The sequence below is a fragment of the Pocillopora damicornis genome, chromosome 9 (genome assembly GCF_964200805.1).
Source record: "Pocillopora damicornis chromosome 9, jaPocDami1.2, whole genome shotgun sequence".
NCBI classification, from domain to species: Eukaryota; Metazoa; Cnidaria; class Anthozoa; order Scleractinia; family Pocilloporidae; genus Pocillopora; species Pocillopora damicornis.
The window spans coordinates 7895159-7919121 of NC_142678.1; the positions used below are offsets into that span (position 1 = coordinate 7895159).

The 23963-nt window shown below is 36.7% G+C and overlaps 3 protein-coding genes and 1 long non-coding RNA gene across 4 annotated transcripts in view; 3 read left to right on the forward strand and 1 right to left on the reverse strand.

The window, feature by feature from the left end:
* Positions 1 to 7987, forward strand: part of LOC113669626 (uncharacterized) — a 25537-nt gene extending 17550 nt beyond the window's left edge. Inside the window, exons 20-30 of the mRNA XM_089182714.1 lie at positions 39 to 191; positions 1064 to 1231; positions 1753 to 1851; positions 2153 to 2223; positions 2315 to 2375; positions 2938 to 3027; positions 3835 to 3947; positions 4530 to 4613; positions 5368 to 5476; positions 5634 to 5689; positions 6158 to 7987. Coding sequence (XP_089038840.1) covers positions 39 to 191; positions 1064 to 1231; positions 1753 to 1851; positions 2153 to 2223; positions 2315 to 2375; positions 2938 to 3027; positions 3835 to 3947; positions 4530 to 4613; positions 5368 to 5476; positions 5634 to 5689; positions 6158 to 6371 — 1218 coding nt within the window. The 3' untranslated portion in view covers positions 6372 to 7987. The remainder of the gene's footprint in view (positions 1 to 38; positions 192 to 1063; positions 1232 to 1752; positions 1852 to 2152; positions 2224 to 2314; positions 2376 to 2937; positions 3028 to 3834; positions 3948 to 4529; positions 4614 to 5367; positions 5477 to 5633; positions 5690 to 6157) is intronic.
* LOC113669614 (3-hydroxyisobutyrate dehydrogenase, mitochondrial) lies at positions 7319 to 14690 on the reverse strand. The gene is made up of 8 exons (XM_089182715.1): positions 14565 to 14690; positions 14453 to 14469; positions 13735 to 13937; positions 12820 to 12864; positions 12228 to 12349; positions 11296 to 11429; positions 10093 to 10326; positions 7319 to 9180 (listed from the first exon to the last, which is right to left on the reverse strand). The coding sequence occupies exons 1-8, from the start codon at positions 14638 to 14640 to the stop codon at positions 9022 to 9024; spliced, it is 990 nt and encodes a 329-aa protein (XP_089038841.1). The 5' UTR covers positions 14641 to 14690; the 3' UTR covers positions 7319 to 9021.
* A 16-nt stretch (positions 14691 to 14706) lies between these two features.
* On the forward strand, positions 14707 to 16771 carry LOC113669633 (uncharacterized). The gene is made up of 2 exons (XR_003446089.2): positions 14707 to 14949; positions 16190 to 16771. It is a non-coding gene; the product is annotated as an uncharacterized LOC113669633 (long non-coding RNA).
* Positions 16772 to 21023: 4252 nt separating this feature from the next.
* Positions 21024 to 23248, forward strand: LOC113669631 (uncharacterized). Its single transcript, XM_089181469.1, has 5 exons — positions 21024 to 21347; positions 21680 to 21751; positions 21978 to 22123; positions 22267 to 22450; positions 22591 to 23248. The coding sequence occupies exons 1-5, from the start codon at positions 21109 to 21111 to the stop codon at positions 22955 to 22957; spliced, it is 1008 nt and encodes a 335-aa protein (XP_089037595.1). The 5' UTR covers positions 21024 to 21108; the 3' UTR covers positions 22958 to 23248.
* Positions 23249 to 23963: the final 715 nt, after the last annotated feature.

Genomic DNA, 23963 nt, shown 5'->3' on the forward strand with positions numbered 1-23963 from the left:
AATTAACAATTGACTAAATTTTTTTTTTTTTGGTAAAGGGAGATGAAGTTGTTATGGATCTTTCAAAGCTGTTCCAGTTTGGTGTATTGGAGGAGTTCGCAGATATAATGAGTGACAGCATCAAAAGTATGAACATTAACAACACAGCAGAGTGGTGGGCACTGAGGACAAGGCTTGACAGGAGAATGAAGGTGACCAGACTTAAACTCCCACAAGTGATGAATGTGTATCTTCTCCTAACATGATCAGTACAGTATACAGGAATAAGAAGAAGAGAAAAGGCAGATTCATCAATAACATAGTGTTATCTTGATATATCTCCAAATTTGAGAGAAAAATTTCAGAAAGAAATGTTTAAAGCTGAAAAGGAGAAGTAAAAATCAGATTTTGAGGTTACAGTGTTTAAATTGGTAAAGTTAAATTATTTTGCTGGGGATGAGCAAAGTGCCTTTCTGCTGGTTTTGAACTTGCCTTAATCGAAGACTTTCAAGTATTTGATGGGCCAAATTTGTTAAATTTTTCTATAATCTATCTCAGAGCATATTGACACATTATTTTTCTGGTCACATGGCCTGGTATTTCCATGGATAACAAAGTTGATAGATTGATATTTCCTAATGTGGCCCATTTTACGTCCACATTTGATGTTCATAGGAGTTATTGCCAGCACTTCATCTTTTGATAATGGCTTTTCAATTGATTCTGGCAACCAAAACAAAAATAATCACAGTGGTCAATGAGAACTCTGCAACTGGAATCCAAATGAAGTTTCCAAGAGGCAATAAGAACTTTAAGTGAAAACATGTGGAGTGTTGGAAATGTCAGAAGACACAGTTAAATGACCAGGTCACAATTTGTTTTACTTCTGCATCCAATTAATGGAAAGTTTGGTTAGAGATTTAAAGACCAATCTCAGTATGTAGTAAAGTATATCAAGAGTTATCTAAATTTATTTGTGAAAATCAAACAAGTTCCTCTGTTGTCACCTATTACCATAATCATCAGTGTATGGATATCACATAGTTAAAAAAGAAATTTGTGATTTTTCTGATCATTTCTTTAGAACCTTTTGGAGAAGATTGAAGGTTCTTGGCTTGGGAGATGGAGAGGAGTTCTTCTTGGTCAGCCTGTCAGTCAGGAACATCATGAATCAGTAGCATCTCTAGCTAGAGAGTTGGAAGAGAAGATATTAGTCATGTGTGGATACCGACCCGATTGTCATTTGCTTGAGGTATGACATGCATGAATAGATCAGAGTTTCTTATATTCCAAGAAAGGCAGATTGAATGATAAATGTTTTGTCTGTCAATCTTTGTTACTATTTATAAATCATCTTCTTAAGTGCATGATCTGGAAATGATGATTGAAGCAGCTAGCAAAACCTTGCATTGTAACTGAAAGGGAACCAAGGATGGTGCATTGGTGAGAGTACTTGCCTCCCACCACTGTGGCCACATGTGGGTTGAGTTTGTTTTTGGTTTGTAGCTTTGCTCTAAGGGTTTTATGTCTGGGTCATCAAGTTTTCCTCCCTCCACAAAAACTAACATTTCAAATTCCAATTTGACCTGGAACATGTGGACAAGAAGAGCCACTTTGTGGAATGTCCACAGTTGTATCTAATTATTATTATTATCATTATCATTATCATTATCATTATCATTATCATTATCATTATCATTATCATTATCATTATCATTATTATTATAATTATTATTATTATTGTTATCATTAAGTGTTCTTTGTTTATTTCAGGTCCTCATAGATTCATCATTCTGCTTGTCAAGAAAAGAAACTGCTGAAGCACTGATTGAAATTACTGGCATGGATGCTACCTTACCATCCTTTGAAAAAGTACAAACAAAACTTTTCATGCAAGAGAAGAATTCCTCAATGTCAGCTTTAGCAATGCTTGATGTAAACCAATTGCAATTTGGTCTACCCTTCTTCCTAGACATAGCATCCCTCAGCTGTTGGGATTGTTTTTGTTCTAATTATTTGGTGTGCATTAAAATTTCACTGTATTAGTTTGTTGTGGTGGATTACCTGACAGGAGAATGTGTTTGGTCTTAGCAGCTAGACGGTGTTGTTCCTCAGTCTTGCCCCTTAAATTAATCATCTCTCATTTCATGATCTCTCACATTGTGTATTTCAGCTACTTGATGAAGTTGAGAACCTCACTGGCAAGCTATTTGAAGACAGAGACAAGAAGAGCAGCATAAACAGGTTTGGGGGAACATCAAGATTGATCTTCTTTCCTACCTTCCATTGCTTCTACTCTTGAAAATTATTGATGAGGACAAAAATTTCTTCTCAGGTCTGGTGATCACTCTGCTGAGAACATTGCCCGCCATCCCGTAATCCTAATTCTTGGGAAAGTAAGAGCCAGCTTTTTTGGTCTGATATTCATTTAGTAATCAACTATAAACATGTTCTATAGCTCTGGCTCTAAAGACCTGACAAATGTAGAGCCAACATGTAAGTTCTTTGTTAGTGGGTGTTGGTGGACTGTCAAAGAATCAAAGCTCAGCCAAATGCTGAGGTGGGGGGGGGGGGGGCAGGGGAGGTATCTGTAATGGACTGGCATTACATGATAGGGATGTAATGATACTCTTAGTTAAGAAAGTTTGAGCTCCATATTCAGCTGTTTGGAAAATGATGGTCATACATGGTCACATGCAATGCCAGTGTAATGGGTATTGGTTGTTCAACATTATTTTTGTTTAATAAAATTCAAGGTATTCTGACACAAAGGTAAATCTATGAGCATGCATACACATGCTACCATTGTAAAATGTATGGTTAAATTGTGGTAGCAAATATTACATATCAATTCACTCAGTATTGTTACAAGATGGCAATATATGAGCCAGAAATGATGAACCAGAGTCAGTTTATGGCAATTGTATGAATCAAACTGACATCTTTTATGATTTATAGGAAATTCAGCAACTTCCTTGGGAAAGTATACCCATGCTGTTTGACCAACCTGTGACTAGGGTCCCATCTCTGCAGTATCTTTTGTCCAAGGTACACATTCCATTAAACCATTAAAAGTTTGAAAACCTGACTTGTTTCTCAAGAACTGTCCTGTTTTCTCCCAAAACCATATTGATTTTTGTCTCGGCTATGAAGTATGTTTGAAGACAGGTCAATGATGCCCATTTTGAGATTCCAAAGAGTAACCTAACCTTTTGAGAATTGTCTTCAAATGTACAAAAATTGGACTACAGATTCTGGGAATTTGATATTGCTTGGTAACCCAGCTGCTTACATGTGATTCAATAGACATTAGCTCGCACTATGGCTGCACTGATTTTACACTCACCAGAACTGGAGGGTGAGAAAAGTGGAAAAATAAAGACCAATGACTATAGTAGTAGTTTTTTTAACACTTTACATCCATTGCCATTTGTTTTGAACTGTGGGACATCATGTGCAGCTTGACAATTCTGAGTTGTTTTCAAAATGGCAACATCTGTATACTTTTTTCTTCTTTTTTGCACATTTGGAGACAAATTTCAAAAAATTTGCAATACTCCTAACAAAACCATCTTGTAAACAATCCTCAATTTAGTTGAACCTTTTTTTCTGATCACTTTCACTCCTGGTGTCAGGAGAACCCAAAGCTAGCAGTGGAAGGAAATCTATTTAATTCTAGTAATCCTCTTAAAGAGAAAACCTGAAGCCCACTGGTAGTGTAAAACCATGGTTTGGGTTTGACCTTATGTAAATAACTGGCCCTATGGTTTCTGGAGCAAGGTTGTCCCTTGTTAGTTTTTTAATACCATGATGTTCAGTATCCATAAATAATTTTTTTTGCATTTTTCTTGATAGTTATCTTGTCAGAGACAGTTGCCAGAGATCAATCCTGAGAAAACATTCTATACACTCAATCCTCAGAATAACCTGCCTAACACCCAGAAAATGTTTCAGAAGTGGTTTGAAAGGTATGAAACACAAGTAAGCAAACAAACCAAAATGAAACAGAAGAAAGACCTGATATTGCTTTTCTTGTACATTAAACTAGGTTATACAAGTTGATAGAGGTTACTCAGTAAATAAACCCCTTCAGGCAGCAGGTATTGTGGCTGATGTCTGTGGTTGAGATATTGTGCAAAAAATGAACATTTGGACTGGAAGCAAAGCTTTGAGGGCAAACATGAAATTTTGTGGGCAATCTGTCAGCAAAGGAAATTATCTGCGGACTTCCCAGCAAGCTAGAAGAAGGTTTATAACCTTCCCTTTAATTTTCATATCACTGGAATCTACAAAAAGAGTCCATTTTTCTTCCATCTGAAGTAATTCAGATGAAAAGGGAACCTTGTGAGCTAGCTTTTTTCTGCTGGGTTTGTTTCTTTTTTACAGAAATAATTGGAGGACAAATATCCACATAAAGGGGTTATTGCATGACAACTGTCCAATGATTTGCACCATGTGACATAAGGTAGCCTATAAAATCGTGTCAAAATTAATCATTAATTATTATCATTAATTAAATACACTATAAAAATTATTGTTGTGCTTTGCAGTGAGGATGGATGGCAGGGTATCACTGGCAATGCTCCAACACAGGAACAGTTCAGGAGTGCTTTGACTGACCATGACCTGTTCATGTAAGTTTCTGTAAATGCACTAGTAAACCTCCTATTTAATGAGTTCCCTTTGTCAAGAACATCACGATTCTGGTGGGCCTCCTCTCTCTCATAAGCCACTTATGCCCCCCACCCCCTCTCTTGAACAAAAGCTACCCAATGCTTGTTAGATACTTACAGAGCTATCAGTGCCGAAATACTAAGAGTCATGACTCTTAAATGATAAAGAAGCTGAATAAAATAGAAAAAGATATTTTTGGTTTCTTTTAGCAGTATAAATACTTAAAATTTTGTTTGTGTGGTTACTTAAGTTGGATTTCCCAAATTATGATTTGTTGGTATCAGTTAGTAATGATTTATTAATGATTTATGTTATGTTGAGTGAACTGTGTACAATACTACTGGAACAAGAGAGATGATGGTTTTTGAGTGGCATAGGCATACCTTGAAAAAAAGTTAATGTCAGAAGTCAGATCTATGACCCTTTGTATATGTTGTGGTTCAATTTTATCCTTGGTTCAAATTTTATTTTCCTTTGATTCAAACTCATTACCATACATTACAATACCCAAAAACAAAAGAAAATAAAATTTGAACCAAGGATAAAATTGAACCACAACTTGCATCCAAGATATGGTAGGGTTGCAATAGCTAAGATGCCAAGCTAGGCCCAAAATACAAACATGGATGTGATAAACATTTTCAGATTAGGTATCTACAGTACAAAGTTTTATTGTTTCTGTTGCTTTAATCGTCACATCAATATTCTTTCTAGATATTTTGGTCATGGCACTGGGCGTGAATTTCTCCAGGGTGATGACATTCAGAGGTTGGATTGTCGAGCAGTCACTCTGCTTATGGGTTGCAGCTCTGGAAAATTACAGGTTAGTATATTCCGGACTGTGGAGGAAAATATTTCCATATAATTGGTGCAGACAAACCAACAAAGGCAAAGGAAGTGTTCAATTGTTTGGTTCTTTTGTGAAGTATGCATGTTGAGACTGGGGCATATTAGTAACTGAATTGTTTTAAATTCTCAAGGTTGGTGGTGAGTGTGAGCCAAGAGGGATGGCATTAAACTATCTTCTGGCAGGCTGGTATGTTTTTGATGTTCCTTTGTTGCGTTAGTTTGCCCTAAAAAGTCGTTATGGCTGTGCCCTATCAGTATTTTCAATAACTTGTTCACTAAGCAGCTGGTGATATTGTATTAGGCAGCTGTACTCAGAGATGGAGCCATAAAGCAAAACCCAAATACAGGAGCCTATTTTTAACTCCCATGAGTGACCAAGACAGAATTTCTCCTTACAACATCTATACAGTATCAGGCAGACAAGTGATGAGAATAAAGAAAAATATAATTAGGGGATTACTAATTGACTCAAGACCAAATTCTTCAAACTAATATCACAAAAACTATATGACAGACAGTAAGGAGAATTACTAATAAGATCTTGGGAGTTAAAGGGTTTACAGATGGCAGTAAGAGGTCCTATAGGCAGTGGTAGACTGCTGTTATCAAATGTTATAATTTTTGTTAATAATATTTATAATATATTCACTTTCAGCCCAGCCATTGTTGCTAACCTGTGGGATGTTACTGACAAAGACATTGATCGCTTCAGTGAATTGTTGCTGAAACAGTGGCTTCAATCCGGGTTGTGTTTGTCATTACCACAAGTACTAAGCCAGTCACGACAAGCTTGTAAACTGAAATATCTGATAGGAGCATCTCCTGTACTTTATGGCCTTCCAGCTTACACCAAAGAACAAAATGATTAACTAAGATTAACATAGATTAGTTTTAGAAAGGAACAGCAAAGTATTTGCCATACTAGCAAAGTGTTGAACAAACAGTAGTGCATACAAGGCAGTTACTAATTACATGTAATCAATTCACTAATGTATCATCAACTGGAAACAGTTCAAGAAAAATGTCATCTGTATTGTTTTTCATTAGCTTAAAGTTTAGCTTGCATATTAAGGGGATTTCTCTGATATCTATATCAATTGTGAAAACATAGAAAAACATTATTGACTGAATTGATGTTCCTTGTTTCCAAGCAGATACTTGGTGATTTTAGCATTAAATATTTTCTTAATTCTTGTGCTCAAATGGTGATGATGATGTTGCCTCAATAAAGTGTAATTATTCATGGAAGTATATATTTCTAGGTTTCCTCTCAATTGAGCAATTTTCATTTGTCCAAGTTGATTAAAAAGGAACCCTGTTATACTAAATTTTAAAGATCCAAAATGATAGTTTATTCCTTGGAAATGTAAAATTCATAACTGAATGTCAGCCATGATTTCAAGATATATCTTCATTTGTTTAGTAACTTTGCAAATTGGGCAAAGTGCATTTTTGCTGATCATTGAAGGGTTTGTTATGGTGAAAGAGAACTGGTTTTCATGCAAACTTCATGAAAACAAAACAAACTCAGAGGAAGCCTTTTGTTAACTTTTTTAACTCTGAGAGTGATCAGCATCAAGTTTCTCCTTACCATTATAATGCTGAATCTCTTATTAAGATCATGAGCACAAAGGAAATGATCTCCAATCTAAGAAGCTTTCATTGTTAAACAAAGGAAATGTAAAGAGAGGAATATGGATACTTTTGTTAGGTTGACGCTATTGAATTACAAACTCTTCTTTTGACTGTCTTTTGTCTTGTTTTCTCCAAAATGGGTATCAACACATTTCTATGTAAGTAAGGAGTCAAATGAAGGGCTCAACAACTGTATTTTTTAATAAATATAGTGTATCAATATTTCAAGCTAAGTAAAGAATTAAATTTGCCAGTTTATTTATGTTTTGCGCCAACATTACAAATTAAGTTTATTTGGTTAATCTGTCTATTTGGTCCTTTTTTAATACTAGAAACACCAACCATATTGGCTGTTTTTTCATGGTCAGTGTTAAGCTAACAGCTTTCCTCCTTTACACGATGCTTTCCAATTTTTACCTGACATTTCAAAGAATGGCTGCAAAGGACTTGAACAAATAGCTTAAAACCAATCACCAAGCCTGACCTTTAAAAACCAAGGCCCAGTTGCTCAAAGGATGGATAACCCACTCTCCAGTGGATAAGTGTTAACAAAATGTACTGCACTACCCACTGGATAGAGATTTATCTGACAATTAAAAGCATAATCCAGCCTTTGAACAAACAGTGCCAGGAATTCAGCAAGCCATTATCCTTGGGCCAATTTATGTTCCATAGAATTGTACAGAAGGTACTATGTTATTACAAAAATGTTGTCTAATATTCTCTGTATTAGCTTTGCATGTTCCTAGATATCAAGTAGGATGTCTAAAACTCTGATATTGTACTCTTTTAATTAAAAGCATAGTAATAAACCCTTCTACACCTTCTGGTGGCCATTTCTGGCTGAAAATATTCTGTTTACTACACTTCTTGTAAAATATACCTAGTGTATAAGCTAGAAAGCCAGCGAGAGACCACTGAGGTGGCAAACTTCTTGCCCTGCACAACCATCAAATGCCAAGCAATATTAAAAAGAACTGGTTTAGAAGATCCTGAAGAAACCCACCCATAGTAACTTCATGCATACACAATACTTTAGGTATATTGGACGTACTGTGCTAAAATATTGCACTCGTTAGGCAAATATAATAGTTTGCTGAGCTGGAAATTATTAAATAAATGTGATCTCTGAGAGAAGATCACTGAGCTACTTGCATAACCAGTGATAATGCTGAGGACGTCTAAGTTACCAAATGAGGTCATAAGTTTGATACCCAAATGTTTCAGCTGGCCTCAGAGAGACTGTCCTTTTAGAGTTAATCACAGATGTGAAAGACTGGCTGTATACAGTTAAAATTTACTATGAAAAAATTTAGAAATGTTGCTTACAACCTTCACTGCAGGTTAGAGTTACAACCACCTAACAACTCTTTGACAGGACCTCTGAACTGAAGGGCATATTCCTTTAATTTTGCTTCTGACACAAATGGTTTAGAAAATGGTGAGGCCACCTAGCCCCATTTAGCCTAAATTAAAAGGTATACATGGTAATTCAGAACTATTAGAGTTGATAACATTAATTGGCCACCTTAAATAGTAAAAAAGATGACATTTTGAGCATTGATCAGCTTTGTAACTCTTTACAGTGGGCAATTTATGTTATCAACTGAATTGATAATGCTTAATTACCCTGCTATATTCTTCCACAGACGCAGCACTACACTTTCTTTAGACACTTACCCCCTTTAAAAGGTAAACATGTTTACATCAAGCCAAATTTCTAGGCATGAAGAGTGATAACATTCATTCATTACATCTCTAAGTCACCTTACAGTACTTTTGTCTGCCATAATTTAGCTGAGAAAAACAACCTATTCTTTCAGAATCACCTTGCACTATTGATAATTGTATCATCTAAAAGATAGCCAACATAAATAAACTATCTCAACGTTGTTGATCTTCCTTCAGGAACTGGAACACAGATGAAAAGTCTAGCTTAGCATATCCTTTGTTGCACATTATTCTATAAATCTGATGTGCAAGTGAACCCAAGGGTGTGGGACTGGTGGTAGCAGTTGCTGCACTTTGAGCAAGACCTAAGTCCTGTAAAAAAAACAAAAACATTTAATGCTTTTTATTAACAATAACTAGCCATTTTTTGAATTCCAAATGCTCACACTGTACTTTGATAATAAGGTAAACTGAAAAAACCAATTTTTTTTCCATCACTTGCCCTTCCTATAAAACAAAGGTTTGGGAAGTATTTCAATTTTTTTTCTGGTGGTCAAAATCATGTTGACTCATTTGTGTTTGAAATTTTTTGAAGATTGGCACCAAACTGATTTGAAAAAATTTGATTTGAAAAAAAAAAAATGATTTCAAAATACCAAGAAAAAAAAGTTCTTATTTTCATTTATTTATTTATTCATTTATTTATCTATTCACCTTTTTTTGCAGGGGGGGGGGGCAGGTGGGGGGAGTTGGGTGGAAGGAGGCTAAAGGATTTGACAATGCAGCATGTTGAAAGCAGCTACATCTGTTGGATCCAAGTACTAGATACCATTTCCCAAAATTTAAAAAGAACATTAATCAATCAATTTAAGCAATAGCACTTCCATTTCCTGGCCCTTTAACCAGTGTCTTAAAGTCAAATTGTAATTTTGGCCTATTGGTTTTTTTGAAGGAAGAAGAAAACTCTTCAAGGAAGGACAAACCAAAAAAAACTCAACCTACATGTGAAAAAGGCCCCAGTTGTTGAAAGGGTGGACAACACTATCCAATGGATAAATCTCTATCTAGTATATAATGCTGTATGTTTTGTGAATGCTTAACCTCTGCAGGAAAGTATCATTCTTCCCTTCAAACAACTGGGCTCAGGACTGCTATGGTGGGAGGGGAGCACTCTTGCCATCTGGCCAAACCCTGCAGCCTACCTGTGACACAAAGGTACCCCCACCCTTCTTATCTAAGAACACAACTTCTTGCTAATCATATTTTCATCTTGCACCAACTTACCTTGACCATAAGCTGTGATGCAAATCCTCCTTGATAGTTGTTACTGGAAGGGATACCTTCAATGATTCCAGGACAGGGATTGTAAGTGTCACTGGACCAGCAACGACCACTGCTTGTGTTAATTACCTTGGCGATCATTTCTGGTTCTAGACCCAGCCGAATTCCTAGATTTGTGGCCTCTGAAACTCCTATCATGCTCACAGCTAGTAACAAATTGTTGCAAATCTTGGCTGCCTGTAAAGAGAAGGTTATGCCAAGTGTTAAATCGTAATTGTATCTGCTCCCAATCTGTGAATCCCTCACATCTTGCTACCCAAGAGGGCATGTTTACAGAAAACCATTCTTTTTCTTCAGAATTACCTGAACATTGTCTTTGCTAGTTGAGCTTTGAGATCATTTTGTTCATCTTCTCCATTTCAATGTGAAGTGCTGATGAACTGCTTGGAATTAGCAATGTATAAGTGTAATGTATACAGCTGTTTGCAGAAAGGTTGTCAGAAAAAGCACTACAACTCCCAAAAGCAGTGTGAATAGTTTTAAGGTATTCAAGGAAATCTGAAAAAATGTCAGTTTAAGGAAGACACATAGGGGGTTTGATAAATTTATTTTGTTTGCAAGACTGACTTTTAACTCTAAACCTGATGAAAAATGAAAAAAGAAAGGACCAATCTCAATGAACAACAGAAACAATATAAAACTCAACGAGAACAAATTCTGGGTGACCTGAGCAAAAAATATTTTAAAAAACAATATTCTATTGTTTTGTTCCTCTCATATTCACATGCATGTTGGCATTTGTCAAAATTTATCAGTTTCAATTAAAATTCATTGATCACTGGATACTCAGATTACCTTTAGAGATTGTCACATGCACTTTTTCATTTTTCCGACAACCTTTCTGCAAACAGCCGTAAATGTTAATTCTCATTTATCACTGTTATTCTTGCCATAACCATCATTGTTATTATTAATAGTAAGAGATTTAACCCTTTCACTTCAGGATCTCTTACTGAATGCCATACAATTCTTACGATGTCAGTTTGGAGAATTTGGTGTTGGATTAAGTAATAATCACCTAATTGATATTTTTCTTAAGTCTCATCACTTGTCTGCTTGACATTGTATTGACACTGTAAAGAGAAAATTTGTCTTGGTCACTTATGGGAGTGAAAGGGTTAAGTACATGCATTCTACTCAAACTACCTGTCCTGTGCCAATAGCTCCAGTGTGAATTACATTCTTTCCCATGTGTTGTAATATTTTTGTAGCTCTTTCATAAGCTTCATCTTCACCACCAACCATAAATGTTAAAGTTCCTCCTTTAGCTGCTGTTACCCCTGAAATCAATTTGCAGACAAATATTTGGTTAAATTGAGAGTTTGATCAACATTATATACTCACCTAATAACCTCTTTCTCCCATCACTGGTTCAAAAAGTTAAAAAGGGATAAATCCAGCACTCTCCCTAAACTGGTTTGTGAAAGTGATAGGGCTCACTTTCAAATTTTTCGCACTACATTTTTTGTTTTTTCTCACCATTGCTGGATTAACAACTCAAAAAAAGGTACACTGTTAGTAGCCAAAGGCTAACTTTAAATTGTCAATTGGCTCTGTAACCTTTTATCTCCCATGAGTGACCAAGACTGAGTATTCCTTCAATATCAAGCAGTCAAGTGATGAGAATAAATAAATATATCAATCTGGGGATAATTAATTGATCCAATACTAAATTATCCAAGCGAACATCTTATAAATTGTATGGCAAAAAGTAAAGAGAATTACCAATGAGATCTTTGGAGTCAAAGGGTTAACTTGTCACTTTTTTCTAATCAAAGGCTGCCAACTTCCTATGGTTCCTGTACTTTCACTATATGGTGATGGCAATTTCCCACAGAAACTGTGTATAATTTTGTATCTTTGGGCTGTCTTCCTTTGAAAATTCACACCACAGATGTGATGTGTCTGTTGTGTGAACCCTTCAACCCCTAAGATTTACTAGCATAAATTTATCCTCACAATATTACCCCTGAATCAAACATGAAGGTTATGAAAACAGAGGAAATGATCACCACAGAGAGCAGTAAGGAGAACGTGCATACTGATGTTCAGATGTTGAGGGTTACATGACACCTCACCTCCAGATACTGGTGCATCCAGAAACGTGGCTCCTTTGCCCTGTACAATTTCACCCATCTCCTTGGCAACGGCTGGTTCTATTGTGCTTGTGTCAATCAACAATGATCCAGGCTTCACAGAACTACAAAAATTATATGTTTTATTTGTAACAGTAACAGACATTTCAAAATTCAGTCTTTCAATAAAGCAATTCCCAAATATACCCAAGCAGACCCCAGAAGGGTCTCTGAGGTTCCTAAGGGGGTGGGGGTTGCAAAACAAAAAGTCTTGAAGGAATTTATGTTTCAATAAATAACTTTCCAGGGGGCTGGGGAAGGTGGCTCAAGGCAAAAACACCTGTAGGCCTCTTTCATAATTGTGACCAACTTGCTTTTCCTTCCTGTGCATTCAAATCAACTTTCTCATATTTTTGAGGCAAATTGAGTTTGCCATTGTTACTCTTTGTTGATGAGGCTAAAAGAGATAATCCATATCAAATATAAAACAATAAAGATGATTCCCTCCATCAGAAAAAAGAGTGCAGGGAATAGAAGGAAGAAGTATTCTTCGAAGTAATACAAAGCTAGAAATAACAGGGCTATTTTCTTTTACCTCAGGATACCACTCTCACCACAATAAACTTCTTTCACATTTGGACTGCAATCAGAAACAAACTGTTAATGAATTGAATTTCAATGGAGTGGTAGCTGGTCCTTAAAGTTATTGTCGACAGGTGTGATAAGTCCCAACAAAGATTGTTATGAGGGGCAGTTACTGACATTTTAACAACCTGAGCAGATATTATTATGATTAGGGTCATCAACTGTATCCCATGCACAATCTCATTGGATAAATCATTCCATGAAGCCCAAGGCCATCAAAAAGTTATCAGCAAATTACTCTACTCATATGATTTAGATGTTTGTCTAGTTTGAGTTTAGTGACTGGAGCATTACTGTGACATTGTAGGAAGGCAACACCGATGCATATTTCAACCCTTTACTCCCTAACATCAGTATGCATATTCTCCATACTGTTCGCTATACATTTCCTAAGTTGCTGATAAGGAGAACTTGTTTAACAATAAAGAGCTTCTTTGGTTGGTGATCATTTCCTTTATTCTCATGACCTAAATGTGTGACTCAGGGGTGATATTGTGGGGAGAAATAAGATGTGAGTCACTCTTAGGGGTTAAAGGGTTAAAGTTATAAGAGCAATAAAAAAAACCTGATTGAATACATACATTAGAGCTAACTACTGAAACATCTTGACGTTTCAGGTTTAATTTTTTTAAGAGATATATGATTCATATAAGTTAACAGACAGTTTCAGACAATGCCCTTGGCTGAAACTTCGTCCTTAGAATTTTTAAGTCACTCTTTTCAACTGTTGATATTTTGAGCGATATTGCAGTTGGACATCATTCTCTGATGCATAAGCTGCTGAAAAACATCTTTTTTAATAGACTTTAGGTTACTAGAAAGTGTGTCTGCTGGCGGTGAGAAAAGTATCAAATACTTAAATTACCTGGAAGGTAACATGGTGACAATTGTGGTTGCCTTGGAAGCCACTTCACTGGGCGTGGTGGCTGTAGCAGCTCCCAGTTGTTTCAGATCTACAACAGCCTCTGAGAATATGTCATGGACTAAAATCTCATGTCCTGCATTCAACAAATTCTTTGCCATGGGACCTCCCATGTTTCCCAAGCCTATAAACCCAATGGGCTCTCCCTGAGAGAAATAGGAGAAAAAGTGTCACAGGAATTAACTTATTTCAGTGAATTAAATAATAGTCCAGAAAAAAAGCAAACCCGCAACACAACTTTACTCTTGTTCGTCCGTTACGCGCCACCTCCCCCTAAAACACCCCTATGGAAACAGTCAAATGCCTGACTGTCCATGTCTTACAGCAGGTTAGATAAAGACGACTGTATTAGCCATCCAGCTTTAACTTTTGAGATTTAAGCCTATGTGCTCGCTCGTAATTACCGAAAAAGTTTCATCCGTGACTATTATTTCATTTATTGACCATTCAACCAACATAAGTTATATCTAATGTTATTAATAAAATCAAGAATCGTCGCGAGCCAAAAGAGCCGATCAATTTTAAAATAAAGCCTTAAAAAGTGGAAAAAATAAAACAATAATAGTAAATCACAAAAATTAACAGTTTAATTTTACTGGTTTCCACTGTGTGTTCCACGTGGAATTAATACAAACAATTCTGGATCGAACGTGAAGCTTACCTGAGTGGAACTGCCACCTGAAAATTAGAAAAGGAACGGACTCGGTAAGATATTCAGGAATCATGGATCAAAACATAAACAGTCCTTAATCAATTCTGGATTACGACCTTACTTGAAAACAAGCGGCAGATCAGAGCTCTATTAGCTAGCGATCGGATAACGATATTTCCCTTACAAACTGTTGCCATTTTGTCTTTTCTCTCCAGTCCCGCGAAATTTTGGCTTGTGCAATATTGCGCGCGCTTACTATATAATTACAACCGCTGCTCAACAAGAGGCGAAAATATGGCTGTCTTCACGAGAGTTGCCGATTTTCTTCAAAAATCAATCGCCTTTACTTGTGCAGTGGGATGTATTTACATCTTAGCTATATCTGGAAGGAACTATTTAATAATACGTAAGAGGAGACTCGCGAATGCGGCCGCAATTGAAGCCGAAAAAACAACTGATGTACCTTCATCGTCGTAGACGGAATGCTTCTACATTCAATTTTATAGGTATGCAATAGAGCAACAATCCTCTCTTCTACTTAAGTGTTTGAGGAAATGTATATGATTTATCCGCAACTTATTTCAATCGATTCATCAGAGTTTCCTTCGAGATGAAATGTTGTCTAGTCTTATATTACCAACCTTCATAACTACATGTTGCAATTGCATAATCAATCATAATTTGAGCATTTGTGCTCTTTTCGACACGGCACTGTATTCGACATTATATGTTAAGCTGAATTGTAAACGCATTTTGATTGGTTCTAACTTATGTTCTATTGGAGGAAATACGCATAGATGAAATCACTGTTCGCAACATTTTGATTTTTTTATCACATATAAAAAAAATGGATTCTATGTTGTTGTGTACTTGTTCACTTCTTTGTTCTTACCACATTTTTACATCGTCCGTGATCTAAAACTGATTATAACCTAGCTAGTAAATTTGTCGAATCAAATTCAATTGTGCGAGCGTGCTTCATATTCCTATTGTGCACGCTCATGACGTCAGCAAACATATCCATCGAGAAAAAAATTTTCCATCGGGTTGAAAATGTTATAAAACAATTGGTTCATACGTCAGCTGTGCGTTCATCAAGATATGAAGCACTTGGGAAGTTTAGAGAGCACTCAAAAAGGTAGAGTTGCTCTCAGCTACACCTCGAGCAACTCTTACACATCTTTCATGCTTTCCAAACTTCCCGCGTGCTTCATATCTCGATGAATGCATGCTGACATATGAACCAATTGTTCATTATATAATAAGCTCAGTTATGCAGGCATTCTGATTGGTTCTCACTCATGATCTATTGGAGGACTGACATATAGATGATGTCATCATTAAAACTTTTTTTAATTCTTTATTATATAAAACAAATAGATTCCAAGTTGCTGTGTGTCTGTTTAGTAATAGATCACAGAGGATGTCAACATGTGGTAAGAACATCAGTGACACACTTGGCTGTGCCACTTTTATGTTCCTTCCATATTTTGACATCATCTGTGATCAATTACTGAACAGACACATGGCAACTTGGAATCTATTTGTTAAACAGAAGAACAGCAACATGGAATCTATTTATTTATTTTACAATATCCTAACCTGGGTGGGAAAAACATCCCATGCAAGGTAATGCAGCACAATTTTTTTGATGAAGTGAAAAGTTTTTATTGTTGCAGAAATTTTGTAATATAGCACAAATTTTATGATGTAATACAAATTTTTTTACAATTTACTTTGTTCTAGGGATCAAGCCTAACAATTTGTAGAAAAAAACTTGTTGGTGGTGAGGAATGGAGCTGGTGGAGCTGTGGATGAAAGTAAAATTCTCAGACAAAGGTTACTTTTCTGACACAGAAAGAAAATATTGTTCTTTTGATGCCTACTCTGCCAAGGAACATTCTAAATATTTGTGCATTCTTGGTGAACTTGAAATTGCCATCAAAAGTGATGTACATTTTGCTCTATTGATATTCAGGATTTGGTAATTCACCCGCAGAATGATCTATTGTTCACAATCTGTTTTCACCTTGTTGAGGGTTGCACTGAAAAGAACTGTTTTTCAGTGAACCAAGGTGACACCACAAAACTGTGTGAAAAGTGTCACCCTTGTTTTATTTCACTGTGAACAATAGTGTGAGTACATATGTTACTAAAAAGAGCATTTCATTGGTTTTTGTTTAAAAATTTCAGGAAACATGTTCATAGATGTACCAAGAATTACCTTTTTTTTCACATGTGTTACTTAGCCAATCAGAAGTTGAGAATTTTGTAATGTATATAGTTGAACTGGTAATAAAGGACATTACATGAACTTTAACTTACAAATTATCTTTATTCAACTTAATGTTTCTCTTTACTATTCATGCAAATTGACATTGTTGTTAAGCTTAATGTCAACAGGATTGTTCCTTTAAGAGACTCTTCCTTTAAGAGACTTCCTTAAAAGAGACTCTTACTGACAATCAGCAAAAATGACATAGAGCCTTATAATTTACAAAAGAAAAGTTTTGGACATCCAAGATTTGCAGATTAGTCGAGATGATGGGGCCTTCGGTTCTCCGCTATCATCTAAAACTTCTGCATCACTGATGATCGTTTCATTAGTTGCATGAAGGAAAAATGTAACTCAAAGATGTGTTATTTAACAAATGCAGTACTTTTTTCCTCCAAGAAAATTTCCCTAATATTAGGGTTGTAAAAGACGATTTCTTGGAGAGGTTTGATCTCCGAAAAATATTAATATCGACTTGAAAGGATGCTCGTGCAGAAGTACTTCACTCACAGACGTTTTTTTGTAACAAGTCCACAGAGTTAGCACAATGTTGAATCTTAATGCAACTATAATCGTACCACCCACTCATAGATTAAAACAAACTTAGAAATTAAAACGTATAAGCGATGTTTTTGATAAGATATTTCTTAAAACTTACGTTTTCCCTTCACTTTGTGTTCTTGGCCGTAAGTATGTTTTGGGCGCGACTCAGAGTCAGTTTGGCCCAAGCCGCCTAGCGATGACTCTGAGAAGGGCGCAAAACATATATACCCAAGAACATCAACTATGTTTCTATTATTATCACTTTGGTGCGCATCGAGAAGATGAAAACTGAAAAATGGACAACAGAACAGTCCGAACAATCACGCTAAAATCCGGCCGATTTCTCCTTTTAGCTTGCAAAATGAGCCACAATGCCTGACAACGTAATGACAGTAATTATTTTAAAGCACTAAAGAGCTAGGTACATGATTTTTTAACAACATACCTTCTGTTCCTGTTTGGGCTCCTGGATGAAGAGTAATAAAAAGAAAAAGAAACGGTGTTTGAAAAAAACTTTAAAAGTACAAATCAAGGTTTGCTACAGGGAATATCTTAAACCTGTTAAATCGATGAAGGTCCTTAGCAGTAGAAATGCAATAAGCCAGATCTTTGACGCTATGTCTCTGGAGAGGAGACGAACTGTGAATCTAACGAAAAAATTGAGTGCAAACCCTTTATTTATTTGGTTTCCCTACCTGAAAACTGAAAACAGATACCGGCTATTGCAATAGTATTGTTTGAGTATTTAGTAGATCATATCAACAAAAAAAAAGTGTAACTGGCAATACTAGCAAAACCCGTGGTTTGATCCGGGGATTACCCAAGAGAGCCGAGAGGAGGGTAAGGTCGTTTGAAGAGTATCAGAAGAATACAGTCAAACTGGCCTCAAGCGGCACCATATTAAGCGGTCACCCTGTTTAAAGCGGTCAATCACCAAAGTCCCAAATTCGTTTTCCCTCGTTCACTGTAATTTTCACCTCGATTATGCGGTCACCTCTATTAAGTAGTCGCTCCGTGGATGACCAGGTTGTATAGATTCGACTGTAATAAAGAGACTGCATTCTCTTCCCCCGGCTAAGGAAAATGCATAAATCAGGAAATGGCTACAAATGGGGATACGACGGGGATTTATCATTTTTCAAAACCCTCACCTAGGCTTACAATAAGTTGCAAAAGTCTTTGCACGCCTTGTTACTTTTTGAAATTTGTTTTCTATAACTTGCATTTTTCTTCTCCTCTCCCCCATTTCAATGTTGCCTAGTGCCAACAAAATGCGCTTTAATTTCAGGCAACTTTGTTTGAGGGATAGGGGGAATTTGAAAAAACTTTTGGAGATGAATTACAAGATTTCTGTTTATTATGTCAGGTGGAGTATTATCGACCATCTAGAGTGAGGAGGGGTGCCAACTAACTTTGCCACTAATTGAGTGATATCGGTTGAAGGATAGTCCCTAATCACCTCCTGAATAAGAAAAGAAAGAATCACACGGCAGCCCTTGAAAAATATAGTTTCACTAAGCAAATGTGGGGAATTAGTAAGGATAGCCCACACTGTCTCGTCTTCACTAGATTTTTATTCTTCTCCTCTTCTATTCTCGCTAGGTTTCACAACTGTCACAACTCCTCGACTCGACTGATATGAAAGATTACTTCGACTGAAAGCTAAATAAATCACAGACAATTGTTCCTTATCTTTGCGGGACACCTTAGTTCAAAAGAACGCTGATTGGCTAGATACGAATCTTCCAGACATAAGAATAACAAAATTTCCAGACAAACATTTCACAATCGCTATTTGATATCTATGCTATTATTCTGTTTCCGACACAAAGGTTTTGATTGAACAGTTGGCTTGGCAACCGCGGAATACATCTCTGGAGTATATTGAACATACCGAGGCCAGTTAGACTCAAGGAATTTATCTTGCCCATAATTCTATTTCTATGATGACGTCAGTTGGACTTGAGCAAAATTACAGTTTAAAGTAAGGTTCGGCAATGCAATCTTCAAGGGTAAAATAAAGTTTGGTGTCTTCTTAGAAATTCTTTGAACACAGATGCGTAGAGATTGCTATCACCACATTTCACCTTTGTGTGCTGAAAGTAAATATCAGTGCTCCACAATGAAATATTTTGTGCGCTGAAATTAAATAAAATAATATGTGTACTGAAATCAAATATCAGTGTACTGAAATTTAATATCAGCACACAGAAATTAAGTAGTTGCGAATTGAAATATCAACTTTTGGACCAATAGGCTAACTAACTTCTCACGCAACTTAGTGAAAAACCGTCCATGGTTTCTCAGATCTCTTTCCTTACTACCATTATAGAAAAGTGCAAATAATAGGAATGCTACAAACCTTAACTTCTTATTAAAAACGCAACTTGAACAAACAACAAAAACTGATTCATCAAGGACACGTTCAGTGCTCCATGGTCAGTTAAAGACGCCGGGAATGCCTTCAAAACCCTGCTGGATGAAAAATTGGATCGAAGTGCACACGTTACGCGAAGGCTCTTCTTAATCCTTCGCTCTGAAGACTGAGCATTAACGCTCAGAAAGTCAGCTTTGGAAACTCTTTACGGTGGCCGATTTATATCATCAACTCAGTTGATAAATCAAAATCATCCTCAATTCCATTTTAGTTATTGACGAAAATATTCGAGAGCCAATAAAAAGCAGAGATTTTTGACGAGGTTTAGTGAGAATTTCAAAGACCCTGCCGCTTAGCCGTACCACAAGCGTTAAAAACGCGATGAAAAGCGGAAGGAAGAAAGAGAAAAGAAAGAACGGACGGAAAGATAAGATAAAAAAGCTACTTAAAAGAAGCAAAAGTCAATGACTTATAGGTTAGAGGTACGAGCTCTCTCAAACTGCAAATATTTGTTCTAAAGAAAGCAAAAGAACTCGCCTAACCACAAACTATAATTTCTGCTTCATTTTCATGTAACATAGTAATGTGATGGGGTCTCTAAAATGCTTGAAGCGTCTGAACAGTGGAGAGACTTCGGGAAAACATACACAAAGATGACGACTAGTAACTAAGTAATAAATAGAATAAAACAATTAAAGAACAGAAGTTTAAAATTCCTTCACTTATTTAAATTATACTTCAAAGGGAGCTAAAATTGTCCATCTAAATCTCTCCAATCCTCTCTCAGATAGCCCCGACAAAAATTTGAAATTCGTACGTGCCAATAACTAGAAAGATTCTTTCCTTAATGGGCCGTAAGGCAGCAAATCATTCATTTTGTGGGGCAACCTTTGCTGTCTGTTTTCCTAAGTCTGCATTTACACCGAACGAATTTTCTCCTTTTTTTTTTAAACAAATAATGCAATATTCACTCTTCAAACCCGTAAGTGACGAACGTAATCGAAGGTTACCCTTACAAGTGGTTTCACTATCTGCCCATGCGCAGATCCCTCTATGAAAAAAATTGAAAAATGGCCTAAGTAAGTTTCAACATATCCGTGCCACCGCGATTTTGACGGGCTAAAGTTTAGACGGCCTTTGGCAACGCACCTGTTAAATTTCTCACCTAACAATTTGTCTTGAAGTTCAAATTTCTGTGCAGGTGGGCCAAAAGAAATACTTTTACGCAATAGTTTTTAAACCGTAGAAAATTAATCCTATACCGTGTGAATGTAGCCTTAGCAACATCAGCATAGCTTATTTGGATTTTTTCGAAGTACTTGTCAAATAATGCACGGTTCCAATTCTTTCACTTTAAGGATTGCCTATTACACAATTTCATATTCGACAATTTCAGTAAAGGTAGAAAATTTATGACATCGTGTTCGAAATACTTTCGCGCCCAACATTATCGCAATTAATTATGACGTCATGAACGATAATGATCACTTGAGATTCTTCAGTTCAACTTCGCTCGCGTTTTTGAACAGCTTCGAGATGATTTCGAGAAGACAAAGCATTGTGCTTATCATGATTATTTTGTGCTCTTATACTCAAGCCAAGCTTGAATGTCCGTCGAAATGTCACTGTGCAGATGACTTCTCCGTCGTGATTTGCCGAGGATTGGAAAAATTCCCCGTGTTTGGCTTTGCATCAGTCGTCAAAACTCTGTAAGTTATACCATCAACTTTCCCAGACGCGACTACTTGAAACTGCAATTGGTATTCAAATGAATAAAAGTGTTCTCTGGCAAGTTGTATTTAAGGACAGTTTAGTGATGGAAACCGGAAAGTAAAATAGTAACTGTATCTTTCTTTGAAAGGAAAGTAGAAAAACTTTGAAACAAAGCAATCTTGACACTGTTCGAGCTAAATTTCAAAATCGCTTAAATTATAAGAGAAACTCTTGATAGAAAAAGGGGTAGGACGAGTGTATTGCGAGAAAAAAGTCACTTGTTATAGTCAGTTACTTTCTTTATCTGTCTGTCTTTTTGTGTCTGCAGGGATTTGACGCATGGAAATATCAAACACATTAACTCTAGAGATGTGAGGGCATACTCACGCCTGGAAAAACTGTAAGTGGAAATAAACCTCAAAGATTTTTTATTGTAGAAACAACTCGAAAGCGCCGAGTTTTTATTACTGTTTGATAAGAGATCAACAGCAACAGAAAAAGAATGCATTAATGCAGAATATGATTGCATGGTGTCTTCAGTTCTGGCCGATTGCCTTATGACAAATCATCCCCTGAAAGACAAATTCAAAAAAGGTCTCAATCTCGTTTCCTTTCTCTATCCCAAGGTTTATCAATCACAATCCTCTGGACTGCGACTACGTGAATATCTACACGCTGAAACACTTGAAAGAAACCGCCGGATTGAAAACATTTGACGGCCACGAAGTTGATTGTCCACCAGAACCCTCAGTAATGAATGATAGACTCTTTGGTAAATTAAACCCATAGCTTTTTGCTATTCATGTTATGAAAAACTTTTCAATTCAAATGCAATTTTTACATCAAACATGCGCCCCTTTATGAATTACAAAATCTTACTTATATTTACCTCTGAAATCACGAACTTTTTTACAGACAACAATCATCATGGACATTATAATCATCACATACTGTCAGGAGGATCACCTCGGTTTGTTTTTAATCATGCAAGCTTTTCTCAGTTGGCGATGGCTGTTGGGACTGTAATAGTTGTTCTGAGCGTGCTCACTGTGGCTGTTGTGTGTTGTGTCTTGGTGTGCTATCGGCGCAAACTGTCTCGGTGAGTGTCCATATTCTTCAGCGTCTCACAATACACAAGACGAAGCTGGTACTTTGTAAGTCCTTTGTAGTTAGCTGACTAGTTCTAAACAATGTTAAGCGTCCTCATTCACTCTTGTCTTTGTCGTCTCTCTTTTCCAGAGGATTTCAGCGCCATAACTTGGCTACTGAAGATCCCCTCAGCAAAATAGAGAAAGGAACTGGACATAAATCTGGCAAGGTTGGAAAGGGAGGAAAGAAATGTTCAAAGAAACAGCGGAAAGGCCCCCAAGGACATCCTAAACGTGGTAAAGTCAACACGGATGGTTCGGGTGAAGTAGAGGAGGTGGATTATCTAAAGAAGAAGATGAGGAAACAGCGAAGAGGTTCCCAGGGATATCCTGAAAACGTGAAATCTGATGACTCGCTTTTTGCAAAGGAGGAAGATTTTCTGACGAAGAACTTAAAGATACAGAGGAGCGTGTCCCGAGGGTATGCTATGGGGGCTAGATCCAGTGACGACGATTAAAGTGATTGCTTTTCTGGAGGTCAATTTGATGGACGAGTTTCATACTTTTGAGTGTAAACACTGTGAAATTTTACAGTCTAAACGTTTCACTACCGATTCTTTATTTCCAATATATATTTACAAAACCAAGAAGTACCTATGTTCACAAGTTAATCTCCTATGTTTCCTCTCGCTTTACAATTTGTGTTTCTTCGAGGTCTCACAATTTCGTGAGAGACTTTTTTGTATTTTGATTGTGACTAAAAACAAAATCCCATGATGGAAAATAAAAAAATAAATTTTGATGTTTAAGATTAAGTTAAATTGTGATTTTACCCTTCAAAAGAAGTTCTTATTCTTAAGCTGCGCACAGTCTAAAACCCTGGTTCATCTTCACTTACCAATCATCACCTTACATGTATACAGAGGAAGCCAACGAAGTAAACATCAATAAAGGACTGAAGAAAACGCTTACGCAGAATATAACTGTCTTACTTAAGGTGTCCTCAATCCTGACGATCTCCTTATGACAGATCCCTCCTGAAAGACAAATTCGAAAAAGTCTCAATGTTGTTTAGTTTATCCACAGGTCCTCGGGACCGTGATCACCAGCTATCCACACGCTGAAACACGTGAGGGACACTGTAAAAAAAGTCCATTTACGAAAAAAGAGGCTAAAGTCAAAGCTCCGTAGAAAATATGTATTAAACTTGTTAAATGAACCACCACATTTGGCGAGGTTGAGCAGCCGAGGAGTCGAAATCGGGGCAACTGAGAATAATTCCAGTGGAAGACAGGGTGGAGGACTTGAACCCGGGACCACCAGATTACAAGTCCAGCACCCTAACAACTCGGACACGCCGCCTCCTAGATGAAACTCTCTACTGTCTCTCAAGACCCTACCAGCACGGAGTGTTCAGTTAATATTCTCTTGTTCGGATCTTACTCAAAAATATCTTTACAGTTTCCTGGGACAGTTATAGTTGTTAAAAACTCAATAAACTAACTGCAGACACATATAACACCT